Here is a 21,579-nt window from a genome sequence, read left to right on the forward strand (position 1 = left end):
ATTGTTAATTAACGCCTGTATGGATTCAGTGCTTCGGGCATTGGATGGTCTTTAGGACTGATCTTGGCTGTCCAAATGTGTTGCACTGGTATTGAGGTTAATGCCCTGCTGTGCGTGCTGTGCATGCTGTGTGGCGTCTCAGAAAATGCTTAAACGTGTTGTTTTTGAGATAACGGGGAATCAATGACTGTATAAAACAAATTAGTATTTGCTTAAGAATTTGCCTGACTTTGTTCAGTACTTCTAATAACCTGCACGGCAAGTCAAATACTTGTGCTTGATAGAGAGTGGACTCACATTCACTGATTTAGAGGACAGGTCCCGAATGAGTCGATGCAGTCCAATCATTCAAATCTAATGAGCTACACAAACAATGAAAATCTGCAAAACTTGTATTTCCGAACCCCCGAGCTGTGTGCCAATCATTCCATTAGGGATTGCATTGGCAGATGTCTTGGTTGCCTCTTGTGTGAGTATATGCAGTGTGTGTGTGTGTGTGTGTGTGTGAGAAGTTGGAAGCAAGGATTGCATTCATCTTGCGGCGTCCTGAAAGACAGTCCTCAATGACGTGAGCACAATGGATTTAAAAAAGGGAAAAACAAAGAACGGTTGGTATAAAATGATCACAAAGAGACTGCTGACTGACCAACACACTGACCCTGATCAACTACTGTATTTGATCTGACTTATTAACCAGTATCCTCGACCTCACTATCTATATTGTGCTATGCATCTAGCGGCCAGAAACGCTGATACAGCATCAACTGATCGGCCGACAACTAATCAGCATCAGTCAATTTTCATACGTCTATCCACCGACATACTGCACCAGCACACGCCTGTCTTTGATAAGAAAAGGGCTAAATGAACGGTACGCTGGCGGAGAACGCAAACACTGGTCCAGAATAACAGAAGAGCCTTCACCATGTGATGCAATGAAATACAACAGCGATGCAATAAACACCAACTTACCTCAAATATTGTTTTTGTTGATATTTGAGCTCTAATGGTCTGACACTACAAAAGGTGTTTGTAATATTTAATACGTATGTTACTATATTAACATAATAATGTCACAATGTACCTCACTGACACATTCCCAACAACAATTTACAGTTCTCAAATTGTCCTAATTGTGGTATTCAATACAATAATGTTACTCATGGTAGTACACATATTATACTATTCATAACATAGCATATTATACGTAATAAGATTATGTTTTGATTCCAAAACATTCTCAAAAAGTCACAATGTTAACATTTAGGAGGAACATGCAGCATTCTTAAAAACATTTTGATTCTATCCAGCAGCAGCAGCAGCTGTGTTTCCATGTGTGGAGGCCGAGGGATCAAAACTACAGCTTATGGTGTAGTAATGTTCTATATGGAGTATGCATGTGGCTGGGGCTAGAATGCAAAGCACAAGATTAAACGCTTCTGCTTTGAACACATCGTTTAAAAAAAACAAATCTTGTTTTTAGCTCAAACACACGTCATCTATGTGATTCGTTTGACATGTAGCAACCCATTATAACAGCCACTCTCTGTCTGCAGTACTGTATACAGTATACAAGTGTTGTGATAGCATCTCACCTGTAAAACCAACAAACTCCAGGGATGAAAAAGCACTTGAAGCAACTTACAGTATGTTCTGCGAGGCTCCAAACTGCAGCAGCAGTTTGACAACGGCCGGATGTCCGTTCCTCACAGCGTCGTGCAGCGGAGAGTCGTTCTCATAGCCAGGCGTGTTCAACAGGGCTCCCCTTGAGATCAACACCTCCACCACCACCAGGTGACCCAGGTTACAGGCTTCATGCTGGAACAAAGAGACGGTATCCTAATAATACAGCCTCTTTTTCTGAACGCATTCTAGATTTTCAATCACTGTAATATCTGAATTATTTTCCAGTTGATACTATTCTAGGTGAGGTAGGTGATTGAATGAATTTTAATCTTTGTATGGGAATATATACAAAACCAGATATTACAGCTTAAATCTCTCTCTCACACACGCACACGCACACGCACACACACACACACACACACACACACACACACACACACACACACATTCTGGAAGCCTTCTTTTCTGACTTGACCTATTTATACTTTACCAGCTAACCAAACGTTAACGTAAAGTCTTTGTGGCCGTGTTCCCTAACAGTACAGATCATGTTATTGCTGTTGGTTGCGTTTCAAGATGGGCTTAATGCAACAAGAAACAGCACAGCAACATCACAAAGCAGAAACGGGTGCTGGGACGGAGACAATGTAATAAATACAGCTACTTAGAGAAGAGCATTGGTTTACTGACGAAGACAATAAATAGTAAGGCCAGAGAAGAAAAGCTACAGCAGACAAACATCTGTGTGAAAAACGTTTTGTCATCAGAGTCACAAAGTGTGTAAAAAAAAATGACAATAGCTTATGTTATTGACAGAACACGCCTCAAATATCGTCCATCAAAAGGAAAGAAAAAGAACCCACCAGTGTAGAAAAACCATGTCCACATAACAATAGCTTTTCAACACCACAAATACAGGTTTTCAGGCGCATTACTTGGTGAGCTAGTCTTACCAGAGGTGTCCAGCCAGCATGATCCTTCAGGTTGGGGTCAGCCCCCTGGTCCAGCAGCTCCTTGACAGCCTCTACATCTCCCTGCAGGACCCAGGGAGAACAACAAACCGGAGGTCAGAATTTTAGACCCCGTAAATGCAACTCTACAAACACAAGCAGCTGATCCCAGCGTACCAAAGCTCTGCTGTTTATCAATCACACTCCACAGTGGGCCATTGATTACCTTGTCTTGTATCCAGAGGGAGATTACTGCTGTTTACAAGGATTACTGCAAGACGGTCTGTTCTCAACAGACTGAAACGTGAACGTCTGATGATGTGAAGACTTAGTATTTTAGCTTTTATTGCCGTCACTTTACTTCAGAAATGTTTTACAATTTGCGTTTGTAAACTGCAACAGAAAGTAGAGAGAAGGAGAAAAAAAAAGAAAAAAAAAAAGGTGAATTATTTAGAAACCTCTGGACCTTTATAGCAGCTAGATGCAGCAGGGTCTCTCCCTTGTGGTTCCTCTTCATAACCGCGGGGCTCCCTGAGGTTGGTCGTCCAACCGGAGTACATGGAGATTTTCTACTGACTGTAGCTAGGACAGAGGGGCTGTCTCCTTGCTCTCCTCTTGAGTTTCTGATGCTCTTATCACACCTGGGGCTAGCCGAAGAAAGAGGGTTAAGGACAGCTGGAGACATCTGTGATTTTCTCCGCCTGCCCGGGGAAGCCCTGGGCCTTTTCGGTGTGGTCTCCAACATGGCGACCTTCTCCTCCACTCTGGATCTTTTCGATGAATGCTTTGGGGGCGATACGTTGACCTGTTTTTCGGGACTCTCCGTTTCAGAAGGTTTGTCATGCTGGCCAACACTGTCCGACATTCTCCGACCAGGCTGGGCTCGGTCGTTCAGTACAGCGACGCTGCCTTCAAAGAGACTCTTCCTCACAGCGCTTATGCCAGGGCCGAGTTCATTAGTACTCCCCTGTGGTACTTTAGGCTGCGGCTCGTCAGACGTGACAGCGGGGCTTAGGAAGGAAACTCTTTTACTGGACCTCCTCGACCCTTCCGCACAGTGCTGCTCCTTTTCTTTTGAAGCCTCTGCCTCCTTGGTGATCCCCCATTGCTGGTTTATAGCCTTCAGCCTGTGCTTCTTCATCTTTTGCTTGGTCTGTTTTCGCGTGGTACAAGTGGCTCCTTGCACTGACGCTTTCCTGACGGCAGCCTTTTTCTTAGTTGACCCCTTCTTTCCGTTTGCATTTTTGCATCTTTGAGAAGACGACGAGCCAGAGTCTTGGGAGGACGAGGTGAAATTGAAAACTGACAGGTCCGGGCGTTGAGCGGCAACGGCGTCTCGCTGCGCCGCAGCTGTTTGCAGAGAAGACGTGCTCTCCGGTACAAGGACCTCTGAAGGTTTCTCCACCGTGCAGCGTACCTTGCGGCTGCGTGGGCTGAACCAGATCTTGAAGTTCTTCTTTTGTTTAAAGACTGGGCTTTGAGGTTGCGTTTGATTCTTGGCTACAGAGGAATCTGCAATGAGGTGTAAAAAAAAAAAAGTTTCAACAAAACAAAAAAAGTTCCCCACTTGCATTTTCAACATTTTGCTGTAAAAAAAAAAAAAAAAAGGCTCTTTGTATTTGTAATCACCTTGCATCCGTTGAGATGTTGTTGAGATGGAAAGGGAATAACACCCGTAAAGTGATGCACTCCCAGCTAATAATACTGACATTTGAAAGAAGTAGAAAATTGCCCAATCGACTTCTTAAACCTTTAGGTATTTTGGTCAAAACTAGACAGCCTGGCGATGTGTTCACTTTTTAACTACCCTGTAGTTCATTGTCAAAGCCGAAACGAAACACTACCATAGTTAATTGAACTGCATAATTACTGTCATTACCGGGATGCTGGATGGGCGATAAAGATAATAAAGCACAGGAACAAGCCACTAATAATGTCATTCAGAGATTAGATTGGCAGAGGGAAAATGTTAAATGTTTCAGTCAACAATTGATAGAAGTGGGTGTGGGCAGAAGAGCGTGGTGGAGAAATCTAATGAATAAGACACACGGATTTGAGAACATAACTTGTGAATTCTGCTTTCAAGCTGCTATATAACAGCTACCATCTACCTGGTTGTTCTACGGGACCGAGCAGGAACTCCAAACCGCAGAAGAGCGTCACGATGCTGCTGAGCTGCCGGTTGATTTGGATGTCCTTCACCCACGCTGGACTCTGACACACCACACAGCCATCTCCTGCCCGGCGGCCGGCACAGGACCTATAGGCAATAAACCATACCTGGGATTAGGAGTTCCCTTCACAGTTCAGTAAAAAAGAAACACAATGAGCTTATCGATTTACCTTTTAAGGCCATTCAGTCATGAAGAGAAGGAATAAATTGAGGCTATAGTTTACGCTCATATGGACATTAATTGCCTTCAAGACTTTCAACACTGTAAACAAACACTGTCATGGATATTTAGTAATTTATTTGTATTAAATGTCTGTATAAATAGGGATGCTTAAGTTGTCATTCACAGAATATGAATCTGCTAATGCAACTATTATTATTATTTTTTTTTTAATACGTAGGGAATAAAATCCAACTGAACTAAGCTGCTTTTCACATCTGAGATGGTAAAGCAAAATATTTTTGTCACCGTGGACATTTGAATTTGTAGTAGCAGGAAAAATCATACTGTTATTGAGAAAACATGTGTTACGGCTATATTCCCTTTAAGTGTTCTAGTGAACAATCCTGGCAGTCTATTCTAAACCGAATGGAGCCACAGTTAGCGTCGTTAGTTACACCTGTGATTTGATGAATCAGCTCGTTTGTCAGTGAGCATGTCAGAGTAAAATACATTTAGCCGAGGTTGCATTACCTGCACAGCATATGCTCGCACATTCCGAGACACACAGGTTCTGTCATCAAATTTGAGCTGGAAAAAGAGACAAAACATTTAAAAGTGGTCAGTCGTCAGAGTAGGCCTGTCTGTACCACTCTGTGAATAGAGTCTACATCTCTGAGGCGGTGAAGGACCTCTCCAACACTTCTCACACACTAGTCGCCCTCTTGCCATCACGCTGGAGGTAGTGGAGCATCCCAGCACACAGCCTACCCCTCCACACGGTCACATGTAACATCCTGCTAGGTGGTCCCACCACCAACTTCAACTGAATCAACCCACCATTCCCAAATCAATCCCTTATATTTTTATAATACTGCATTGTTAAAACACTCAGCTGTCTCTGTCTGTGCTTCTGTGTTATTGCTGCGTCGTGGTTTTAGAAAAACTATGGCACACGTATGGACGATCCACATGTAATTTAAACATCTAATGTCTTTGCTTTTCTGTAAATAGGCTTAACATTACGTATCAACGTAAAGTGACTGATAACCGCACAACGTTAACGATACTGTGAATAATAACTTTTCCGACATTTTACATTTGAGATGAGGTCTGGTTGTATCGTTTATTGTATCGTTAACGATACGCAACACAGGACTCAACGTTAACCTTCCGAACATAACGTTTAACTCAGCTCACTTCTACAGTGACGTTAACGTGTTCTTACCATTTGGAGCAAAGCAGCAGTTGTCGAAAGTTCCTCACCGCCTCCTTAGTGTTCTTCCAGTCCTCCTGTACGAGGACATCGTTATCCATGATTAGACGAACTGTGTTTCTTCTGTTATGTCTTTTGGTTGTGAATCAAAGACTACAAAACAAGCAGAGCTTGCTTCCGGGGTACTTGCATCTCCCGCCAAAGGTTTACGGAAGTAGTCTGCGATTGTCGCCAAAACTATGACGTGTGACGGAGGTTTCGGCACACCCCCGGTCATGATGTTAGGAATTTTAAAAACCTTCAGATGTAGCAATTCTCTTTCGTTAATTAAAATTATTTGACTGATTGTGCATTCTTGTAACAAAAAAATATAATTCTGCATACAGGGATTTGGTGGAATTGATTTCTATTTCATAGATTGCCCAATAGAGATGTGACACAGTTTATTAATGCATTACCCACAATTCGTGTGAAATTATAAACACACGAACGCATCGTGTGTAAGAAAAATAGGTTGAATAGAACTTAGTGAAGCAAATGTTTTCAGTATCAGTTTTAATGCCATACTGTGGCCTCATTTCAAGGCCTGCAGGAAAAGTTACGTTGAGTCATCTGTGTAGTTTTTGCTTAAGTTTTACTCTTAAAACAAAAACATGTTCATGTGTTTAGCCTATTATTTTCTCCTTTTTGTATCATATCAGTATCTCTTTGGTTTTCCTGTTTTACAGGTTTGTGTGATTAGTTGACTGGTTTCTCCTCAGCACACTGACTTTATGACTGATTTGTAATTTCAATCAAATCATCATTAATCAGCTGGAATGTTAGTGCTTTAGGTCTACCATAGTAAAATCAAAGATTTTGAATGTGAATGCTCAAACATAAGATGTACAATAGGCAAAACACAGCAGTTGCATTTGAAATCTATCTTTATTAGAATAATAAAAAATAGGCTCGATACATCCAGGTCAGTTTGGAATTGATCCATAAGCAGGCAAAAGTCTATGAAATAGACAGTACATTCATCAAAATCACTCTTCATTGAGAATACAGTGGTTTTCTTTTCATTTGCTAAAGTATAATCTACCAAAGAGAATTTAATTGCTTACAGTATCATTCATAATAATAAAATCAGGATAATTAAAGGTAAACAGGTGTGTGGCCTGTTAGATAGAGGACCTCAATTTATCACATATTTTCATTCATGCATGTTTGCAAATGTGCATGTGCCCTTGTGCCTTCCATTAGTAGTTAAAATTGGTAATGATACATAAGTTATCCTTCATGTGATCAATCAAGACATTTCAAGAAATAATCAGTATTTCAGTATTATTTAGAAGACAACGTATTATTTTGAACATATATAGTATGTGCAGATCTAATACAAACAGATATTGTGTTCCATTTCACAGTAGACATTGACAAGAAATGGCAAAGAGAAGATGGCAGTCAGCTCTATGTTTCTTCTGCCTTGATGGAGTCCAGGTCATCATATCTGTCTTCGCTGTTCAGTGATATGGATTCCATGGCGATAGTTCCCATGGCAAAGTTGATGAAGACCTAGGAAGGTTCAGCAATAATTTAAGTGCCGTGCTAATACAAAAACGACAATTATTTTTCTTTGAACTAAATCGTTTTTGTTAATCTGCTGGCTAGTTGTCCTCCCCGATCCCCCTCTCTTTACTCTTCCTATGGTATGGTATGGTATCCCAGAGCCCCAGAAGGGCAGAGTAGTTGAAGAATATCAGCACTGGCTGCATATAAAGCTCATGGATTCTCTCCCGAACTCATATTCCATTCATTTTCCCTCAGGCATACCCTCTGTCAGATTCCCTCTGCCTCTTTTAAACTTTTTCAACTCAATCTTTCACTCCCACTCAGCTTTCTTCTGTCCCTGCTTCCCCTCCCACCGTCTCTCTTCGTCTCTCATCTCCTGTCCTTTTTTATTTTGTCCCTCGCTGCCATCCACCCACCTCTACAAAGCCTCTCACTAGACCCCCCTCTCTCTGATTATGTCCTGTCTCTTTTTCTCACCTCATCCAGTGTGGTCTGGCTCACAGAGAAGTGTTTGATCTGCAGAGCATTCTTGTTTGACTCCAGCTGGTCAAAGATGTCAGCCACCCCTCCTGGAGCAATTGGTACATGGTATTCCACCATATTGGAGTGCTGGTCCTGTGTGTTGAGACAGAATGCACAAGTAGAGGGTTAAATATTCTGAAATATGCTCTTTGTGAAACAAAAAATCCGTAGAACTGAGTGAACAGCTGTTCATACTAATTTGAGCAGTCTAATATTATGAATTAATGCTCCTTACATGCTCCCTGAACTCTTTAGCAAAAATGGCTTCTCTACCAAGTACTCTTAACTACTTTGGATTACTGGCACGGTTCACCTTGAGGTATGTGCTGTGGAATCTGTCTCGCATGAAGCCAGTGATTGCCTCAGCGTCACAGGAGGCCTCGGCCAAGTACATCTTCACAGTGAACCCGCTGCCGAACCTGCACAAAGGAGATTTACAAACAAAGCACTGTGTTATCACACGTCTGAGTGTGGGGAGTACAATGCTACAAGTAAAATTGAGCAGAAAGGACCACAAAGGAGGAAGAATAGGAGGCTGAGGGTGCAGGGTGGGACGAGCAGTCACGGCTGAGCAGAGGTCACTAACCTGTTCTTAATGTGCTGCAGGGAGCCCAGGCAACGGAATTGACCTTTCACCATGATTGCAAGACGGCTGCACAGTGCCTCACACTCCTCCATGCTGAGAGACGGAGACAAAGAGAGACAAATCAAAGGTCACACTCGGACCCTTTGAGCATATAGTACAGTAATTAGCCATGCCTGTTGACACAGAAATAAGAATTAAAAAAACATACATTTAGTACAGTACTTATAAGCGCTGATCCTAAACAATATGTGTATTCAAAATACACTTTAGCAGGTGTATGTACATGATACTAACCTGTGAGAAGTGAGGACCACGGCACATTTTCCTTTCACTTCTTCAGAGATAATTTTCCACAGGTGACGCTTGGTGCGAGGGTCCATGCCAGAGCTTGGCTCATCCTGCGGAGAGAGGAGGAATGAGAAGAGGATAGTAAGATGTGTAAAAAAAAAAAAAGAAAAGCGGGGAAGGTTAAAATCAAGATTGAGAGATCAAGGGAAAACAAGGAGTGAATTAAGGAAGGCAGTGTTTTGCAAGCAGTGTGCATTACATACAGTAGAAGAAGAGGAAAAACAAGGGCAAGGTGAACAAAAAAGAGTGAACACAAATGCATAATTGCAAAATAGGCAGGGAGATGAGAGGCCACATGTTACAAAGCAAAAACAGGTAAAGGTAAGAGGATAAATAATGATGAAAACAACAAGAACGACAAGAGACAGAGGGAAAATTCATAAGAGCATAGGGAAAGAGAAAACAAAATAAATGGACCGAGTTGAGGACACAAATAAGGAAAGAGAGGAAGAGGAGGGAGAATTTAATAGAGACATAAGGTAGAAAAGTTGAAAGCTAACAGGGATGACTACCCTTGGGTGAACCTGAGGAAACAAGCTAATTAACTATATAAGATCTGTCAAGTCCAGGGGATCAATATCTACTTTACTTCAAAGATCCTTCAGGAGGAACAGTAGTATATAGTTAGTTTAATATTTGCTGTCGGGTGGCAAGTTAGGCAGTTAAATGGGTTGGCTACAGGGGCATGAACAGGTGTGTCCTCACCAGGAGTAGGATTTGCGGATGTCCAATGAGAGCCAGCGCAGTAGAGAGCTTCCTGCGGGTGCCGCAACTGTAACTATCAGTAATGATGTCTCGATGGTAGCTCAGCTCCAGCCTCTTCAGTAGGTAGTTCACCACCTTTAAAGAAAACATGCAGGGGATTATACACTGGATGAACATACTAACAAACACTATGTGAAAACGGTTTACAGTTTGATGTGATATAAAACAATAGTAGATTAAGGCAATGACATATGCGTTGTCTTCTTCCAAATAAGTTTATATGGTAGACAATGGAAACTGTTCAATCCGTGCCTACTGCAAACGGCTAATCAATGTAGGAGATATGTAAATGTCCAGTAGTCATATGCTGGGACTTAATGGCTGCTCTGCATGGCTCTATGACCATACAAGAATATGAGACAATTCCATAGACTAGTAGGCTGCTCCCTAGTGTCATGCACATGAAGATGGAGTCAATCCTCTAACTGTGGCTGCGTCAGATCTTAACAACACCAGGAAGTTGATTTTCCATCCCTTTAATCCATCAAGTGGAGGATTTCTCTCTTTGGGGAAAAACTCCAATATCCCAATACCCACAGCGAAATCCCTGATCACAGCATGACAAGGTGGATTTACACAAAGCTTCTCTGAAGGAAAAGGGTGGCCCTGCAACTCACTGGCTACTTGATATTCATGTTAATTTCTGTTATTGCTTACTCTTATTCGGTACAGCTGCACTGCAAATATCTGAGGCATCTATCTGTCCCACTCCCATGCATATTTAATTTTGTGTGTATGTACAACAATGATGACTTAACTTGGTGACTTAATTCTATCCAAGCTCCAAGCTGTCTTGGGGTTGCAGTTTAATGTATTTGTTGCATATAGATTTATCCTGTGTGTCAAACTACATTGAAAGCAGGAATTAACAAAACCTTTAATGGGTCATAACTATTTCAGTCCCTTAAAAATAGCGCATGAAATATTGTGCTGTAAATACAAAATCATGTTCAAATAGCTTGAGGTGATTTTCCATCGGTAAGCTTTAGCCTCTTTCCCATCAGTTGGCAAGTTGTGGAACAAGACCAACGAAGCAAACCACTGAAGTAGATAGCTCTGTTCACTTAAGATTATCTGCTTTTTTCACTGGAAGAGGATTTGCCTTTAGTGTTGATTTTTTAGTTCACTGATCCAGGTTATTAGAACACACTGTAGGACATTACGTCGAAAAATACACAGTATCATTAGCTAAATTTGAATTATTAGCCCTGGCAACACAGCATATAACTGACTGCGTCACATGGCAATACAGTATGTTGTTTTTTTATGTTCCCTCATAAAAGCCGCTTTCTATCACCTTTGATGTAACAGCTCATTAAGCCTGACAAAACCATGTCAATGTGAAATGACCCCATTAAGGCTTGTCTCATTATCCACAGCTAGGGGACTCTCAGCGGGAAACAACATAAGAGGAACTCTATATATAACCTCATCTTTGTGAATTAGCCCGACACCGATGATGTGGCCATTATAACCATTGTTGTCGCTATCCTGACCAGAGAAGAGGAGCTGGAACAACAGCAGCGATGCAGATTAGAGCAAGACAGATCCATTTTTGTGCTTCACTGTGTCTGTCTGTGTGTCTACCAGCGTCCATGCTAATGTTTGTGCATGACTCCGTTTGTAACAGGACTGAGATTGTCAGAAAAAATCAATGTTTTGTACTTTTGCATCCAAATGGTGTAGAGGGAGAGACAAACATAGATCTTTTTTTTTCAGCATGCAATTTAGATTTGTCATTTGCACACATCTTTTGAACATATATAGAGCTGTTGACTTTTGGTTTCTTTTAAAAAAAAAAATCAAGACTTGAAATCAGAAATCACACATCTGTGATTGGTTGTTCTGCAGATTCCTCTCATGTCAGCAGCAGCAGCAGCAGTGGAAGACAGGCACACTCAGTAATCACCACAGAGGCAAGATTGATTAGTTCTCAGAAAGATAAATGAGAAGAATGGGGCTAAAGTGACACGTCAAATGAGATCCTCTCATCATCAAAGAATCGTTTAAATGTAAATTTGTCTGCAGTGAAGCATACAGCATCAGTTTAATTCTGAAGTTTGGGTTGCACAAGCTTACAACAAAAGCTTTCCAATTTTGCACCAGATAGTACAACTTTCAGCACATATCAGTCAACAATTCACACCCTCTGATTGGGTATGCATAGAAGCATCAACAGTTACTAGTCCTGCAGTGGGAGTGCACCTTTGAATATATATATCAGATCCCGTGAAATTTTGTGGGTGGTGTTGTCACTACCCGGAGCTTTGAAAAGCAACACAGAGTCGGCTTCCTTACCCCGTCTATCTCCCTCTTTGAGATGCCTTGAATGCGAGCGTAGAAGTACAAGTGCTCTTTTCCAGTGAGCAGATTGTCCAGCGCGTCCACCTGGGGACAGTAGCCGATGTTAATTCCCTTGTTACGGCACTCCATAATGTCCACCAACCGCCTGGGGAAAAGAAGACAAAGACAGACATATTCTCTTAAATGGCATCCACCACATGGTGTAGGGCAGATGGACGTGTAGGGTGTTCCATCGGCCCTGCTGCCTGCTGGGAATACCCACCAAACAGCTTAACAACAGATCTGTTACAGGGAGGCAGCAAGGAGAACAGTTTATACCTGTATAGAAGAGTCTGAGATATGCGTATTATATAAAGCATCTACTTGCTACAACCCAAACCATTTACTATCACGTTGTGTCTGATAGGAGGCAATAACATCCCCCATTTGTGGATATTTGCTTTATGCAAATTTAATCCAGCACAGTTTCATTAGACAATGCAGTTTGTGCAAAAACCTGTGATACCTTCAGTCGTGTTGTCTACAGTGATTCATATAAATCCTCTTTAATTTGCAGGATTATATTTTAGGTAAACTAATATTAACCTGGTGTATTTAGGAATGTTCATGCAGTGCCACAAGTTTAAACAGAAGGAAAAGCAAGAGGGCAAATATGGCCTGCAGCCAGTGAAATATAAAATATATGAAGATAAATCAAAATTTTCAAAAATCTGTTGTTTTGGTTTTTTTTACTGTCAGATAACCTTTATGTGTTTGGGGTGCAGGTAAGATTTATTTCTAACGGAATAAGCTAGGTACACTCTTAAGAAAAGGGATAGCAAAAACAAATTGATATTCATTCTCAAAAGGTACAATTCTTTATGCTATTCTAGAGTAGAATTCTCAAGTTTGCATTGTATGTTTGTGATGATGAAGAAATAAATTCATGATCAGTTTACCCATCCCAGTCCCTGATCTGTGCTGTGCCATCAGTGGGGCTAATATCTCCAGTCAGCATCTTGAAGGTGGTAGTTTTTCCTGCTCCATTCACTCCCAGCAGACCAAAGCACTGTAAACAAACAGTCATTGCTTAGTAATCCTGAAGCATTTCTCCACTGTGTTGAGTTACAAAACATCAACAGGAAGCTGTAATGTAAGTTAAGCCTCTGCCAATCCCTTGCACAAAGTGACCAGAATCTATTTATAACTCTGAAGCAAAAGACCCTTTTCACAGCAGCCATTTTGACATGTCATAGCAGGGTAAACACAGGTGTAATTGACACAATTAATTATGGTCCCGTTCTATTTAGCGTGGCAATCATTCTAGGGAGCCAGCATGCACAATACCCGGGCCCTGGCCATCCTAAATAAACTGGGGCCAAACTTGATGTTTGGCCCCAGATGTTACACGGTGTTTACCCTGCAATGAGATGCCAATGCTATTATCACAAGAGGTCAATGATAGTCATAAATTACGGGATGCCCCGTTTGTTATCCTACTGACTTAGATTGGTTTACATTAGTAATTAATATTCCTACTATGTGTAAAGGCTTACCTCTCCAGCAGGGATGCCCACGGAGAGCTTCTTGACAGCAGGGACCTTCTTCTTGAGTTGTTGATAGACCTTAGTCAGCTGGTTGACCTGCAGTATATCTGTGCTGGCCGCTCCGCTGGACACCCGTAGGCGCTCAGTCGCCACATCCTCGTCCTCGTCCTCACAAGCCACTTGTGGCACCGTCTTTCTGCCCCATATTAGATTCCTGCAAAAGTATTTCTTTACTATAACTACTAAGTGTGAAGTTGATGTGAGTAACTGGAGACACAGAATCTGTGATTGAGTGAAAATGTTTGACTATTATTTCACTTAAGTGGTTCAAGCTTCTGATATCTTTTGGGGCCCAATATTATTCAATTATTTCTTATTGAATAAAAAAAAAGAATTTAATTAAACTTTTTTTATTGTTTTCTTGAATTATTATTATTATTATTAAGGTCTTTTATATTCAATCACTCATCTGCATATTCTCTATATACAGAATATTAACAATAACAAGATTGGATGCGTACCACAGGAGTTACCACCATACCATCTAAGGCTTTTGTTTTTCTCACCTGACTTTGCGTATGAGAAATCTGTTGAGCAGAAGGCGCAGAGTGAAGAACACCAAGCCTTGGATGAAAGAGGAGATGAACATCCAGCCCAGGGCATCTGTGGAGAATGGGTTCCGATAGGCATCAATGCCGTAGCCACTAAGCAGCTGGACTTCTATGTTCTTCCTGGCCAGCTCCATCAGCCCGTTCCCAAAGTTGAACTGGGGGAAGATTAGGAAGGCTTGGCTCAGCCTCCTGAAGATCTCCTGGATGAACTACAGCATGGAAGAACAGAACAAAAGATATTGAGAAGGGTAGAGGGAGGGTAAGAAGAGAGCAGTAGCGCCGAGATCGAAAAGTGGCCGATGGTATGCCACTGTGTTCAGCGGTATATGGGGTGACCGTGGCTAAGTGGAGAGCAGGGGCGCCTTTCCCTGGCTCCAGCTAGTCTCATGTCAATGTGTCCTTGAGCAAGACACTTAACCCCAAAATTGCTGTGTGTAGATAGCTACTGAATTGTAAGTCGCTTTGGATAAAAGCGTCTGCTAAATGACTGTAATGTAATGTATACAACGTTGCTAGAGTGGTATGCCACTGTGTTCAGCGGTATATACTGTTGCTGGAGTGGTATGCCACTGTGTTCAGCGGTATATACTGTTGCTGGAGTGGTATGCCACTGTGTTCAGCGGTATATACTGTTGCTGGAGTGGTATCCAGCTCCTTTTCCAACAGCATATACCGTTTCCTAAAGGCACTTGAAAGTTGAAGTCCATTGTCAGACAGACACACCAGTACCGCCTCGTGATGCAAATTGTTTTTTTCACAACTAGTTGTGCTGTAAATGTATTTTTTTCTGACTTTATTGACAAAGTAGCACAACACAATGTCTCAAATAAAGGAATGTATCTATTTTATCTGGTCCATTTTCTTGTTGGGATATATGCAAGGCTTCTGAAATGACAATAAAGTGATTTCAGATTTGCTGATGTACCCTGAAATGCAGGAATGGCATACCACTCTGATTCACCGGCATATACCACTGATGTGAACTTTCAATCGGCCACTTTTTGATCTCGGCGCCACTCGAAGAAATTATATAAGACCGTGTATGCAGTGCTGAGAGCTCATCCTGAATTGTAATCTTCCCTGTACAGAGGTATGTTTGCCCTTGTCACTCCTCTGCTACTCCATATCACTGCAGCTACAAGGAGTGAACAGTCTCACATTTAAGGGTGCGTTTAACTACTTCAGATATTCAGTTGTAAAAAAAAGGCATCTTGACTGTTTATACTGACCTCAGGGTTGTGCATTGAAATTTGACCCAAAAAGTATAGGATGGAGGTGGATATGATGGTGTTGACACTGATGAACAGGTTGATGCACACATAGGCAATAAAGGCCATCTCTGCATCTTTGAAGACGCCTGATAACAGATACATCCAGGGGAACGTAGACCACCTAAGGAATAGACAATAACAGGATACTTTAAACACAGCATCAAGTAAACTTCACACACACACACACACACACACACACACACACACACACACACACACACACACACACACACACACACACACACACACACACACACACACACACACACACACACACACACACATTAGCATGGCCCTGCTGTGTTGCTTCCAAATACAGAAAACCCACGGAGACAAAACACTCAAAGTGGATATGGAAAATTCAACCAGCCCTCCTCACAGATGCACCATCTAAAATAACATGACCTTGCATCTTTTTTAACTGTAGTGGATCAGGCCTTTCACAGACTAAACAGGGCAGGTGTGAGCCTGATGAAAAAAGGCACCTAAGAATACTGAAAAGGGAAGGAGGAAAAATACCACACCATGAGGAGGGTAAACATGAAGTCATGATGCCAAAAGAGAGGAAGATAAATTACTTCTCCCTTTATTCCCCTGGTGGCAGAACATCCTATTTTTTTTGTTCTCTCTTTTCTCTCCAATAATCTGCTAGTTCATTTGATTGGGGTGTCTGGGAAAGCGAGAGAGCGAAGGGAAAGAGAGGAAGGGAGAAAGAGAGGAAGAAGACAAAAAAGAAGGGTGGGAAAAGAGAGAGACAGAAACAAACAGATAGAGCCAGACAGAGACAAAGCATCTGCGTGCAATGCCCAAAAAAAGTTGCTTGGTAGGCAGACTGCGGGAGCCAAGCCATGACAAGGAACAGAAGCAAGAAGGCTGCAGACTGGACCAGGTGGGCGCCGCCTGACAGACTGTGATTATTCATTGCTTGGGAGGGAGACATCTGTCTGATAAATGAGAATCAGAGTGCTGACTTGGCCTCCTAACATCTAATGCTCAGGACGAGGCCTACAACGGTAACAGTAACAGGAAACATTGGAGACTAAGTTTCAGCTACATTTAGGGAATCATGTTAACAATTGCAGTACTCCAGCTGTGGGGGAAATGATGTGTCATTGGTATGGCACCTTTCCAAAAAGGTATCGTGAGATCACACTAAGTCATGTTGTTATTGCAACTAGAACTGTTGCTGCCTGATCCTCCTCCCTCCATCTCTCTACTGTCTTTGGCTTGAGTAGGAGAAACATGTTGGTAGTGAATTTTCTATCAGCCTTTCAGTCCTCTCACCATCTGTCTTTGCAAGATTTTTTTTTAAATTGAGCTGTGTTTGTGTTTGCAGAGCAGACGCCTACTAATTCTCAGTGCTTGTCACAAAGTAACATGCAACGGAAGCTAGAAAATACTATGTCTGTGAGGACATTATTTTGAAAATGTACAAACCTTTAATTGATGAAATTACTTTCACCATAAAAAAACTCCTTGGATGTGTGGGTGTATGGTGAGGATCATTGTCCTGCTGCATCAAATTATGTATTCTTTTGATGCAATCGCTTGGATCGGAACAGACTAGATATGTTTTGTAATGCTGAACATTGCACCACTGATAAAAACAAGAAACAAAAGCACTCATACAGGTTGAAACAAGCTCTTCTTTGTTCCTCCAATCCTTAAAGTCTTCCCTCCCTTGTTGTTGGTCCCTTGTGTGATTGTATGCAAATATACATAGCATCATAAAGACATGCTCTGTACTGCATTTAGGTCATTTATGGTATTTATGATTGATAAAAAAAAAAATCTGTGGGTGCGTCACTTCAGCTCTTATTTTGTTTTCTTACCCAATCATCTAGGAAAGAGAAGGGGGCACAAAAAGACATTTTTTGATGTTGCAGTGTCTTTAAGATCCTAGTAATTGTTGAGTGCAATGTTAAAATATCAGATTTCACTAATCACCGGAGCTACAGAAATACAAAATTGAAAAAGTAGTTTAGGTAAAAATAGTTAGTACAGTGGTTTTGTCTCTGAATAATTCAAATATTTTGGCCGCATGGCCTGATTCATCGTCAGGTCGCTTTTGGTCAACAATGTCATGGAAAAAGACCAACAATCCCTGTGAAATCACTCACCCAAAGAGTACCAGAAGCAGGGTGACAGCACCCAAATTTTGCCGATCTGTGAATGCTGGAACCTGGAAGACTGCAACCACGACTACAGTCAAAGTCACAGGGATCAAGTACATGACCTGTGGAAAAAGACAGGACACAATGCAGCAACACAAAGGCACGTCATTCAATTGAATCAATATTATATATATGTATTTATAATTATATATAATGTATATATGTACATTTTGAGCAATTAATTAATGAACACATTATTAATTAAGTCTATCTTTTAAATGTTTTGCATATGCTACTGCAATCTCAAATTGAACATGCTTTTAATGAGCATGATTTTGAGACGCAAGGTTTCGACTACGTTTGACAGGTTAGTGAGATGTCCATTTGGGTCTCCTGTTAGGTGATTCAAGGATGTTACCATGTCATAAAAGAAGTTCACAGCCCAGTATAAGGGCTCGCTGATGCCAGAGATGTGCTGGAGCCGCTTGGATCCAGTGTGGTGCTCGCTGACTTCATAGATGGCGAAGCTGGATGTCGTGATTGAGAAACCCGTCAGCAATAACATAGCCACCATGATCTGGAGCATTCCCTGGATACTGTGAGGAAAAAAATGTAATCATTCAGACATAAGTGACAAATCTGCTGTCATTAATTGTAAGCCATGTCCGTAATTAGTGAATTATTATTCAACTACGTCAACTTTATTGAAGCTCATTATATTCCTGCATGTTAAATTTGGCTGTGCTCTTTTCATTTTTTATTTCAGTGCTACAGCAGCTACAGGTTTAGTTACAAGGATGCGCACAAAGAAGTGAAATATATGCTCTGTTGTGCTGAGTCATTTTGGACGAGGCAACCTGGTGTAATTCCTTTCCGAAAACAATGGCCTTCCACAAACTATCATATTGTTCCCTGCATGGACCTGACTCATTTGAACTACTGAAGTGGCTCACAATAAATGGAAATCCATTAATAACAAACAGCTTTGTTAAACGAGATGCTTGTGCCTCGCCTCTCACAAGACATGAACTGTAAAAGAAACAGATGGCTCTGTGTAGAGAACAACTTCACACTGCTACTGCTGCATAGTCTGTAAGCCAGTGGTGCTGCTGGGAGGTTGCAGAGCCTTTTGTCCAGACAAGACCCCAGACAACCAGCTGAGAATTTGATCCCTCAGTTACTCTTTAACCCAGTGCAGTCATTCAAACTTTCTTGACGCCGCTACCTGTTCATCTCCCACGCTCTCTTTCCTACCCTACATGCAGCTGTGGTACCTTTACCTCTCGCCTCTGGCCGGGGCACAACTCCGCCGACCAAACGGAATAAACTGCATGAGGCTGAAAATGAGGATGAGGCTGAAGCTGGCGATGTGACCGAGTCGGAAGGAGAGCGAACAGCAGAAAGGGACATGTGGTGGGCGTCTGAGGGCAGCACAAACTACAGAGGATAGCCAGCAGCAGCAGCAGCAGCAGCTACTGAGCAAGTTTGTTAGCAGTGCGGCCAATATAACCTTAGTTTCTTTCCCATGGGTAAAGCTTCCACACTGTGAGAATCGAGACATTTTGAGCAATACGCCTGTTGTATCTTTAACACGGCTCAGGCCAAATCAATGCATCAGTGAGCATGCAGAATATCACGGAGGCGTAATTGTGCACTTGCGGCTGCTGCAGTACCGAAGCAGGTACTGTGAGTATGTGAAGAAACCGAAGGGCAGTAAACACAAGGAAATAGCTAGTGAATTGGACAGAGAGAACCAACCTTCATGAGGCCACAACGTGGGCTCAATACACTCCTGTAATGATTTATTTGATTTTATCCTCTGGAGCACGCACACACACACACACACACACACACACACACATGTTCGAATACATACACGCAAGCAAACACAGAAGCACTGATTCTGCAATCTGGGTCTCTGAAGCAGAATGTGGAGTATTTTAAATAAACTCATTTTGGGAAGTGGGGTAGAATCAATCCACCTCTGTGCCACCTTCAGGGTAAACACTCATTATATTGGGACTCTGATCAATAGTGCAAGCTCAGGGAAATCCATTTAGAAAATCAAATATGGGTAAATACCGCTGTCATGTACCTCCATGCCCTGAGTCCACCCTGACTTTGATGTGCTGAATTGAAAAGTAGGATGATTCAATAATTTAACTTGGGCTCATTCAGACAATTGCCAAAAATATTCATCATGACTTGACTAATTTGGGGATATTTTCACCATTTTGAACGCTAATTAGATTCTATTTTGCAAGTGCAGCCATTGTGATATTGTTGATTAATGAAAGTCAGCTCAGTAGAGGGAAAAATCTAAAGTGCAGTCCTTACATTGCATCTTCATCATCCACCCGGCTGAAATAGGGGTGACTGGAAACTGAAATGGCTGTAATAGAAAAAACAAAGCATTGAGTTAGAAATAGAAACAACATGCGGGCTATTTTTCAGCACAGGAACCAAATGAGCAAAGATACTCTCTTAGTCAGCGACACAGTCAATTGAAAAATATAGTGCAAGATGATTTCATTTGCCAGTGCACACAAAGGAAATTGAATTTTCTTTATCATTTTTTCAGGGTCTTCTAGATGCTCACAGACATGAACTGCTCCCCTACATGTCTCTGCTTACATTTCCTGAGATAGGAGAGTGTGAGTTAACCCAAAGCAAAGCCGTGGAGCAGGCTGGAGGCCCGGGGCTCCACCGAATTGATGGGTTCTGCCATCTCATCCAAATCCGATCCGTAATCATTAACTACTACTCTAAAATATTTTACAATGGGAAACGACTACAGATGCAACAAGCAATGATTTTTCCTCATCAATTCATCTGCAGATTTCTTGATTGATTTCTTTATCAATCAAAAAAAATGTTTGATATTAAAATGTTTCAGTGCCCCAAATTTCATATACAAATTGTTAATTCTGTCTGACCAACAGTCCAAAACCCAAAGATATTTAACATGCTATCATAGAGGCCGCCAAATATTTACATTTGAGAAGATAGAACCAGTAAATTTCCCTTTATTTTTAAATGCATTATATAAGGTCTCTTTACAGTTCACATTGTCCAAAGGTGGATTAATAAACAGTTGAGTCACTGTGTATTTTCTCTGGGGGATGCAGACAGAGATTCAATACAAAAAATGATTGCGGGTGGGAGTGATTAGAATCTCCAGTGTGGACAGCGGGCAGGAGTGTGATGGCACATCTGGCAGTTAGCAGTTACATGAGAGACCTGTGAGGGTTTGATGCCGACCTCTAAAGGATCCCAACCCAGTTGGTGCTGCAGTACACAATGTGAGGGTTAGGGCTTCACATTTGACTGATAAACCATCACCTTGAAAAGCAATCTTCTTGGATCTGCACCCCTGACACCGCTGTGAGTCTGCAGGTAACATTCACTCTACCCTCGAGCACTTTTATTTGCCTGTGTGGAAGAAATGTGTGTGTACGTGTGTGTGTGTGTGTGTGTGTGTGTGTGTGTGTGTGTGCGTGTACTTCTGTGCCTGCACAGTATGTTTTTATGAGCACTTCTACTGTGTGTGTGTGTGTGTGTGTGTGTGTGTGTGTGTGTGTGTGTGTGTGTGTGTGTGTGTGTGTGTGTACGCCTGCCCGCAGGCAGATGGTCAGGGTGATACAGTGCTAAAACAGTACTGAAAACGTGGGCCAGTCTCATTCCCCAGTAAGCGGCACTCATCAGTATTCACCATGCATACTGATGTGAGTCTGAGGACACACAGCACCCCCTGGCTTTAATCCAGTGAAATGAACCATGAGTAAACACACTGTTTACAGCTCTCTTCATATTTAGTATACAACATGCACAATCGGTAGCACATTGCTGGATA

General features: G+C 41.8%; 2 protein-coding genes across 2 annotated transcripts in view; both read right to left on the bottom strand.

Annotated features, from left to right (window-relative positions):
- Positions 1–6,300, bottom strand: part of bard1 (BRCA1 associated RING domain 1) — an 18,887-nt gene extending 12,587 nt beyond the window's left edge. Inside the window, exons 1-6 of the mRNA XM_068702754.1 lie at positions 6,138–6,300; positions 5,444–5,500; positions 4,688–4,836; positions 3,043–4,088; positions 2,580–2,660; positions 1,646–1,818 (exon numbers count right to left, since the gene is read on the bottom strand). Of these exons, the coding sequence (XP_068558855.1) occupies positions 1,646–1,818; positions 2,580–2,660; positions 3,043–4,088; positions 4,688–4,836; positions 5,444–5,500; positions 6,138–6,226 (1,595 nt within the window). The 5' untranslated portion in view covers positions 6,227–6,300. The remainder of the gene's footprint in view (positions 1–1,645; positions 1,819–2,579; positions 2,661–3,042; positions 4,089–4,687; positions 4,837–5,443; positions 5,501–6,137) is intronic.
- Positions 6,301–7,039: 739 nt separating this feature from the next.
- abca12 (ATP-binding cassette, sub-family A (ABC1), member 12) overlaps positions 7,040–21,579 on the bottom strand; it is a 51,289-nt gene continuing 36,749 nt past the window's right edge. The window contains exons 41-54 of the mRNA XM_068733996.1: positions 20,064–20,118; positions 18,145–18,322; positions 17,733–17,848; positions 15,571–15,733; positions 14,297–14,550; positions 13,740–13,944; positions 13,143–13,252; positions 12,199–12,349; positions 9,841–9,975; positions 9,082–9,185; positions 8,788–8,880; positions 8,515–8,620; positions 8,157–8,294; positions 7,040–7,682 (exon numbers count right to left, since the gene is read on the bottom strand). Of these exons, the coding sequence (XP_068590097.1) occupies positions 7,578–7,682; positions 8,157–8,294; positions 8,515–8,620; positions 8,788–8,880; positions 9,082–9,185; positions 9,841–9,975; positions 12,199–12,349; positions 13,143–13,252; positions 13,740–13,944; positions 14,297–14,550; positions 15,571–15,733; positions 17,733–17,848; positions 18,145–18,322; positions 20,064–20,118 (1,913 nt within the window). The 3' untranslated portion in view covers positions 7,040–7,577. The remainder of the gene's footprint in view (positions 7,683–8,156; positions 8,295–8,514; positions 8,621–8,787; positions 8,881–9,081; positions 9,186–9,840; positions 9,976–12,198; positions 12,350–13,142; positions 13,253–13,739; positions 13,945–14,296; positions 14,551–15,570; positions 15,734–17,732; positions 17,849–18,144; positions 18,323–20,063; positions 20,119–21,579) is intronic.

The sequence above is a fragment of the Cebidichthys violaceus genome, unplaced genomic scaffold, assembly GCF_023349555.1.
Source record: "Cebidichthys violaceus isolate CVI_PGR_0920_01 unplaced genomic scaffold, fCebVio1.0.p SCAF_11, whole genome shotgun sequence".
In the NCBI taxonomy this organism is placed as follows: Eukaryota; Metazoa; Chordata; class Actinopteri; order Perciformes; family Stichaeidae; genus Cebidichthys; species Cebidichthys violaceus.